Genomic DNA, 9138 nt, shown 5'->3' on the forward strand with positions numbered 1-9138 from the left:
CAAGGTTAAATTCTAACCAGCTTTTTTTATTCCTTCGTTTAAAAGCCTTTTGGGGATAATTTTCTGTATCATCCAATAATTATATTCTATACAAAACCAATTTGACTGAATTTGACTTTAGAAGCTTTTAGATCTGAAATCAGAGTTCACAGTAACCCTGGGTTATCTTAACCCAGCTTTGAACAACCTGGCTCAGATGTCTAAAATCAAAATTTGAACAAACATGGGCTGTTTGCATAAAAGTGTCTCACAGATTAACTATGTCTAAGGCCAATTACTAAGGAACTCATCCTTTGCATTTTCTTTCAGATCATATTTGTTTTCAAGTCACCTCTTAATCCTTCAGGAAAGATATCAGAAGGTAAAGTCCTCAGAATTAATCAAACGTGACAACAATTTCAATATGGCTTTGACTTGAAATTTTTTGTCTTATTTATTTTACTATGAAGAATAGGGCTCTGTTGCTTGAAATATATGATATTTTTTGCCATACATTCATGGCTGTATGTGATCTACCCATAATTTTTTTGTGTTAGTGATGGGAAAACACCTGATTGTACATGGTGATGGAGTGAAGGATGTTGCTTTTGAAGTGGAGGACTGTATTGCTCTTTACAAGGTGACCTGCAGAATGTAGCAAGGTAGCATGTAGCCAAGCTCATCACAAAATCTCTATAGATTAGCAGAAGAGGCACTGATACGACTGCAAAATGTGAAGGCCTGAAGTGCAAATCAGTTCATGGGGAGGCACATTTTTTCTTGTCCCATTCTCACAATGAACAAATCACATATAGTTAAACCTGTACTAAGTGGCATGGTATTCCGTGGTCACCCTGGATTAACCCTTTAGCTGCCAGGGGTGATTAACATGTAGTTTCTCCCCATGATATCCAAACATTATCCAACAAAAAGGTGTTGAGAATACTAAAACTTGTCAGGTAGAAGTTGTTATCTTGATCAAACACCAAATTCTTGTAACTAATTTAAAAGGAAATATGTAGTAGCTAGAGGGGAGAATTAACAATCAGATGGGAGGGTTCAATCAACATTAGCACTCTGAGTTCAAATGTCGACAACTCGTTGCAGATTGTCTTTCTTCTTAAGATTGTTGGGACAAAATGGTGTCTCATCTCATTTGTTCTTATTCTGTGGAACCTGTGTCAAATCAGTTACATCCTAATATCAGAATGCATCTTGTACATACTGTTATCTTTACTTTTCTCATGGTATCGATAAGGAGAATTTGTTTAGCAATCAAGAGTGTCATCATTCAATGATCATTTCCTTTATTCTCATGACTTTAGTGTTTGATTCAGGGATGATATTGTAAGGAGAAATTAGAGTCTGGTCACTCTTAGGGGTTAAAAGGTTAATGGTCAACCTGTAATGAGTGTTCACCCACTATTCCCTATGGGTGACTGCTTAATACAGGTTCAATTATATTTAAGTTATTGTTATATGTACTCTTTTGTTTGGTTTATATAGGCTGCCATTAAGCGTGGTGCAGTGTCTGTTCATGAGCCATGGGATGAAACAGATGAAGATGGCACTGTGACTTTTGCAACTGTGCAGACAGTGAGTAATTATCTATAACTATTAAGAATAGCCATGGAATTTTGTTTCTCCAGAGTCTTGATTGGTTTATAGGACTCATATTAGAGTTCCTATTTCATGGACCATGAATATGGTCACAAACAATTGTAAGAAATTTTTTTCATGTTTGTAGCAGATCTTGAGATATTTCTTGAGCTGTTATTTAAGAATGGATAGCAATTATTGTTCAACTCACACTTGTTGGGTATGATATGGTTAACTCTCAAGATCTCATTAGTAATTCTCCTTACTGTCTGCCATACAATTCTTTAGATTTTATTCAGAGAATTTGGTATAGGATCAACCAATAATCTCCTTATTGATATTTTTCTTTAATCTCATCACTTGCCTGCTTGATACTGTATTGGTATTGTGAGGAGAAATTTTGTAATGTCAAGATGAAAGTTACTTCTTTAAATTTGATCTCTGTGATATCTCTTTGATTGTAGTATGGTGACACAACACACACATTTGTTGAAAGAAAGGGATTCAGCGGTCTCTTTCTACCCGGGTACAAGCCTCCAATCACCAAAGATTGCCTTCTACCCAAACTGTAAGTATACCTTAATTGTTCTGCACCATTAGAAGGAAGTTTTTTTTTAAAGCTATTCGCACATGTCTTACATGTAACTTAAAGATTGCAATTCTTGTGTTGATGACTATCAGTTTCTTTAACACGTACACTGTTCTTTAAGCTGACATCAGTGGGATGTCTTTCTTTTTAAGCAAGTTTGAGATTGATTCTTTATAATTCCAGAGAAAGGGTTTTTCTAATTTTAACAAGTTCATCAAATTGCACAACAACACAAAAATGAGAGAAGATATGTTAAGTATATCAAACGACATCATTAGCAGTATTCTATGTTCACTCTGTTCCATGTTTTATACAGTATATTTAGTCCTCTTATATCTTGTACATCTCCTAGAAGCATCATCTTGATTACCCACCCCTCCCCCCCGACCCCAGTCTAGGGCCTAGTTGTCCAAAGAGCAATTTGCACTAACCCAGGGTTAACCCTTCAACTCCCATGAGTGACCAAGGCAGAATTTCTCCTTACAATGTCAATTCAATATCAACCAGATAAGTAATGAGAATAAAGAAAAATTTCAATTTGGGGATTATTAGTTGATCCAGTACTTAATTCTCTGAACTGACATTATAAGAGCTGTATGGTTGACATTAAAAAGAATTACAAATTTGATCTGGGAGTTAAAGGGTTAAAAGTTTACATTTTGACTGGAGTTTCTTTATTCCTTTCTTCAAAAGCCTTTTTCAGATAATTTCTTAAGTATCCTTTTTAGTGTTAAGGCATCAAACTGTTGACAAAAATAATTAAACAGAATAATCTTTCAAAGCTTTCAGATCTGAGGTCAGATTTCAGACTAACCCTGGGTTATCTTAACCTAGCTTTGAATAACCTGGCCTAGGACTTTTATTTTTGCACAAACACCTTCTTTCATAGGGGTAGATAAGTCAAGCCAAAAATCCTACTATGGAAACTAAATTCTCAATATCTCCTGGAATAACAGATCATTTTTAAAACCAAGGCAATTCATCGCTTATGTTTCGATTAAATATGCACTCTAAATGTTAATAATGGTAGTAGGACTGAGTGGTATCCAATTCGATGTGTAATCATATGAGTACTTCACAAAATCTGATGACAGTGAAGCAAGAGTCCAATTTGTCAATCTCAAGTATGATTATGAACATATTTGAATGACACAAAGTGTGGTTACCAATTAATCAAATCTAGGACAAAATGTGAGAAAGAAGCTAGACATTGGTTGTACGTCTTCATAAAAATCAGCAGTTAATGTGGCAAAATGCATGACAACAGAGCATGCATGACACATACACTGTCTTATCCCTTTAACTACCATGAGTGACCAAGACAGAATTTCTCCTTACAATATCAATACAATATCAACCAGATAAGAGATGAGAATTGAGAAAAATATCCATTCGGGGATAATTAGTTGATTCAGTACTAAATTCTCTGAACTAACATGATAAGAAATGTATGGTTGACAGAAAGGAGAATTACAAATTTGATCTGGGAGTTAAAGGGTTGTTAGTGCTCAAATCAAGCTGGTGATAACTGTTCATATACTTTAGATAAACTTTGTTATAGTTTTGATTGAAGGTGTAACTGTTCTTCTCATATTTCTTAGACCACCAGGCCTTCTTTGTTTTATTGATCATGTTGTTGGTAACCAGCCAGAGGATGGTATGGTGTCCACTGCTGAATGGTAAGTCCAGTCTAATAAAGATGAAAATTACAGTGATTAATCCTTTAACTTCCACGAGTGACCAAGACAGAATTTCTCCTCACAATATCAATACAATATCAAGCAGACAAGTGATGAGAATAAAGAAAAAAATGAATTAGGGAATTGCAAGTTGATCCAATATCAAATTCTCCAAATTAACATCACAAGAACTGTATGGCAAAGGGTTAATGGGGAAATTAACGACTGCATCACTAATTGGAGGTTGGGTGCCTGAAACATCCAGGAGCTTCCACTATTGGCAGCCAGATCCTGATGGAGACTTCTCCCATGGCTGACAAATCCTGGCAACCAGGCCATGAGGCCTCACACAGGAAATGGGAACAGGCACCTGTCACACTGAATAAACAGTCGAAAGAGGGAGGGAAGGGGTGGGGGAAACTGCCTGGATGAAGAGCTGCCACTCCTCACAACACTACAAGTACATGCTCAAAGTACACGCTCAAAGTACATGCAAGAATGCCTCCAACAAAGATCACATGGAATTCCAGTGCATGCGCATATGTGAAAAACTGCTAACCATTAGAAAACTCTGATGCTCTTTGTTGTTAACTCTGTTAGATTGCATTTAACTGCATGAAATTTGAGACTTTGACAACTGACTATTTAATACAGGGTGACTGCTTAATATGGTGCCACTTAAAACAGGTTCGACTGTACTTTGGTTTAGGTAATATGACACACAATTGAAAGCACTTTTATAAGTTCAACAAGCAACAGAGAAGTGAGAATAAACAAATCAAACCATGGATGGTGGTAATGGATGGGATAGGTTGGACTGATCAAATGTTGGCAAACATTTTTAAGATGCATAAGTCTGTGTTAGAACCCCATTGTGCTGCCTCATCCTCAATCCTTCCCTACTCCTTCACAGATTAAATTACTGATTAACACCTTCACTCCTAGGATCTTTTATGAAATTCTCCTTACTGTCTGCCATACCATATGATATGAGTTTGGAGGATTTGGTATTGGATCAACTAATAATCTCCTAATTAATGATTGTCTTTATATTCTTAATACTATGAATGGAGAAATTCTGCCTTGGTCACTTGTGGGAGTTAAAGGGTTAATAAACATATATCAAGTCCTTAAATTGTTGTTTTTCTCTGTAAAATTTATACTCTGTTGGTCTCTGAAGGTATGAGAAGAATTTACAGTTTCACAGGTTTTGGTCTGTTGATGATAAACAGGTATGTTACTTGTTACAAACAGACTCCACTTTCCTTTTTTCTGTTCAGATTTATAGCTCAGATGTTGAGAAAGATGTTTTTTGTCATGTCACGAGTGTGGGAGTCCCCATGAGGAATCAAACCTCAAACCTTTGGATTCCTCTCTCCTATGCTCTACCACTGAGCCTCAGAGACTCTACGGTGAGCGAGGTCTATTACGAAGTTCACATGACATGCATCCTAATACTGCTAGGATCAGCAATGTTGATAGCATTATGTTTGTAATTAGATTAAAAGAGATGGTAAGTTTTGAGTTCAGTTTGGAAATAGAGAAAGACGTTTTTTTTTTGTCTTGTCACGGGCATGGGACAAAAGGAAAAAATTCTGAGACCCCATGAGGAATTGAATATCAGACCTTTGGATTCCTGAGTGACTAAGAAATAAATTCTTGTAACAGTTTTATTTAAATGTCAAATAGAGATGTAGGGAGAAGTGAGAAAATCATCAACTAGAAACTGGTCTTTCGATAGAACTCCAAGAATAGGCAACAAAGGTTTGTGTGTCACGAGTTAGAAGAATTAACTTTCATATCTTGGGAATGAAAAGGTTAATCTGCTAAACCAAGAAAAATCTTGGGATTATTTTTAGTTCAAAACTGTCCACTATGTTGGTCAATGAACACATAATTCCAGCAATGCTGATGGGTATATATTCACTTCATTGTGTAGACCCTTCACCAATCTTTTGTTGTTTAGATTAATACAGAGTACAGTGCACTTCGATCAATTGTGGTCACAAACTGGGAAGAGACAATTAAGTTGCCTATCAATGAACCAGCCCCAGGAAAAAGAAAGAGCCAGATACAGGTATGTACATGATTATGGACCATGCATTAGGTCATGATATATATGTTATTCACCAGACAGGAGGTCTGTATTTGGAAAAACTGTCCCCAAGGCTGTAGGCCTCAGCAGAACACAAGACACCGGGCACAGTTTTTCCCAATACGGACCGACCTTGGCTGGTGAACAACATTTTTATTCTTTTCTAAAACCTAACAAATGGTTGCGAAAAGAACCTGACCCGCTGTGAGTGGGCTGGATGGGGAGAATACTGCCCGCTCTTGGAACCAATCAGATTGCTGGATTTGTAGAATACCACCTGCTCATGCACTGAGAAAAAATAGAACTAGATATTTGCCAAGTTATTATTATTATTATTATTATTTTTTTATTTTTGCATTTGTTTTTTGTGCAATGAGACTTGGTCAGCTTCCATAAAAGCACAAGAAAATATCCAGCCACTTTGACAGCACAAGCATGATAAATGAAATAATTATTTCATGACCAGGGAATCCAGCAAAGGAATTGAACTTTACAGGGAAATGTAGGCAATGCCAACCACATCAATGATATTCTATTTCACTACACTTCCATTCATACTCTGTTTAATAACCAATGTCTAGTTTTCCTCTCAAATTTTGTCATAGTTTTGATTAATTGGTAACAGAACTTCATGTTGTCCAATTCTGTTAGTAATCATATTTATGATTAACAAATCAGACTCCTGCTTCTCGGTCATCCGATTTTGTTAATCACTCCAATGATCACAGACCGAATTGGACTCCACTTGGTCCTATTACCATTATGAATTACTGGTAAGATATGGGAATAATGGTTAACCAAAAGACTGAGCAAAGCTGGGACAGTCCACTGTTTCTCTGTGCTTTGCTGGAAAAACTAATTGTGAATGGAGTAGACTAATTTCCTGGTATTTCCCAGAACCTCTTTTGCAAGCAGTGCTAAGCATGCTCATGTAACTGATATGACAATATACATGAAAAAAACTATGCTAATCTGATAGGCTGAAAGTGAGTACATTTTTCATGTAACACAAGTGCAAATTACAAATGGTGTGTGCCGTCAAAAAATTTGTTCATCATGATTCTATGTAATGCAATTTCAATTGTCTTTTGAAAATTTAGTTGTGCTTATTTACACCAAATTGCACTCGAAATCATGATGTTACCTTTACAAACTGCGTTGTTGTTGCATAATAATGAGCATGGTGACTATACCTAGTCAATGCACAAAATTCATGTTGTCATTTGGTCTTTATTTGTGATACTACTCATCTTGCTTCAGGAGTATGTCGACTTCTACGGAACAGCAGGAGTTCAACACATTGCACTTAACACATCTGATATCATCTCTACTGTAAGTGACAACCTGAATCATTAACTGTACCAGATTGTACGTTTTGTGACGTGAAGTTGCGCTTTTTTTTTCAGATAAAGAATCTAAAGGAGAGAGGCATGGATTTTCTCGTTATTCCTGATACATATTATGAAAATCTTCGTGCACGTCTTAAGGATGCACCCATTAAGGTGGAGGAAGACCTGGATGTGGTAAGATATTTTAACTTGGACCCTTGGACAGTTGAGGGGAATTTTAGTGGGGATCAGCTACATGTACCAAGGCTTTCAAACTCTGGCTGTATCAAACCTTTAACTCCCATGAGTGACCAACACATAATTTTTCCTTACAATTTTAGTGCAGTATCAAGCAGACAAGTAATGAGAAGGAAAAAAGTTTCAATTAAAGGATTATTTGTTGATTCAATACCAAATTCTCCAACTCACATCATAAGAATTGTATGGAGCTCTATACGCGTCAAGTTTCCCCGGTCAGCTGCACAAATTTTAGTAAGCTCTGTTTAAATATGATTTTTTTCGTGTTCTAGCTTCAAGATCTGAAGATTTTGGTCGATTTTGATGACAAAGGTTACCTGCTGCAGATTTTCACAAAACCAATGCAAGACAGACCAACGCTCTTCTTAGAAGTCATACAGAGGCGCAATCACCAGGTGAGAGAGAGAGAGAGAGGGGGGGGGGGGTGGGATGTGGTGGTGGAGTCCCTGATGAGGAGTGTACTGTTTTATTGTTAAGGATGGATCGTCTTTCGATTGGTGCGAGGGGACAGCTGGCAATTAAACTAAAGCAACTTCAACTGATTGTCGTTAATTCTGGGGCAAGGACATTCCAACCACTAAAAAGATCAAAGCCAGTGAGTTTTCAAAGTGAAGGTGTGAAGAAAGTGCGGGTGACCAAGTCGTGATTGGTGTCTGCGTTGCTTCCGATTGGTTGAGAGGGTGACATGCGATTTCTAAAAAACCAATCACAGAGCGAAGCATAACAAACGCAATGCAATCCAGGATCACGTTAGACTATCGATGGAAAACTGCCCTATGAAGAGCTCCTCGTTCTATGTAGAGCTGCTCGTTGTCTGAAAACTTTCTTCTGGTTTTGAATCGTCTTTCCCTCTTATAAACATAGAATGGCATGAAAGTGGGCAACATTAAGGTTGCAAACTGTCGTTGGTATATCAAAATGATAAATTTAATTTTTCAGATGAATATGCAACAGACTGAATCTCTTTTTTTCTTCTTTTTTTCTCTTCTTGTTGTGCAGGGCTTTGGAGCCGGTAACTTCAAGTCGCTTTTTGAAGCCATAGAGTTGGATCAAGAAAAAAGGGGAAATCTCAACTAAACCAGTCAACAGATGCATTAGTATCTTATATCATACTTGGCTTTGGCTTAGCTCTTAAATTGCTTTTATCATACGAAACAAACCTACATGTAGAAGGTATTTTCTCAAAAGAAACTATACCTTGATCAAAAGATAACCGACTTAGTGGGGAGAAAAGGCTAACGAGATAAATCGTTTCTCGGATAAATTAATAATTGAGTGTGGTTGGGTTTTTGGATTACTTACGCGCCTTTTAGGCGGACGTGCGCGCATTTTAGAACGATATAAGTAATTTCTAGGTGTCCTTGCATGTGCAAAGAATATGCAATTATTAAAAACGGCATTTTGTCAATAAAAAGTCGTGAAATTTTGGGACCTGAATTATTTATGGAGAAATTAAGCAAGACTTTGGGTGAAGCTTTACCTGTAAGCAACCATTGAGCTTTCGTAACTAAAATACCTTAGGGGATTAAGTTATTGTGCTGTAGAGCAGTAAACATCAATCGAACGGTTAAACTCATGTTTACTACAATTGAAGGTGTTTTGAGTGTTTAA

The 9138-nt window shown here is 36.9% G+C and overlaps 1 protein-coding gene across 1 annotated transcript in view; it reads left to right on the forward strand.

The window, feature by feature from the left end:
* LOC113666259 (4-hydroxyphenylpyruvate dioxygenase) overlaps window positions 1-9115 on the forward strand; it is an 11098-nt gene extending 1983 nt beyond the window's left edge. Inside the window, exons 5-15 of the mRNA XM_089189458.1 lie at window positions 310-361; window positions 537-619; window positions 1486-1575; window positions 2043-2146; window positions 3769-3846; window positions 5027-5078; window positions 5813-5923; window positions 7202-7273; window positions 7348-7464; window positions 7800-7922; window positions 8527-9115. Of these exons, the coding sequence (XP_089045584.1) occupies window positions 310-361; window positions 537-619; window positions 1486-1575; window positions 2043-2146; window positions 3769-3846; window positions 5027-5078; window positions 5813-5923; window positions 7202-7273; window positions 7348-7464; window positions 7800-7922; window positions 8527-8604 (960 nt within the window). The 3' untranslated portion in view covers window positions 8605-9115. The remainder of the gene's footprint in view (window positions 1-309; window positions 362-536; window positions 620-1485; window positions 1576-2042; window positions 2147-3768; window positions 3847-5026; window positions 5079-5812; window positions 5924-7201; window positions 7274-7347; window positions 7465-7799; window positions 7923-8526) is intronic.
* The last annotated feature ends 23 nt before the right edge of the window (window positions 9116-9138 follow it).

The sequence above is a fragment of the Pocillopora damicornis genome, chromosome 12 (assembly GCF_964200805.1).
Source record: "Pocillopora damicornis chromosome 12, jaPocDami1.2, whole genome shotgun sequence".
In the NCBI taxonomy this organism is placed as follows: Eukaryota; Metazoa; Cnidaria; class Anthozoa; order Scleractinia; family Pocilloporidae; genus Pocillopora; species Pocillopora damicornis.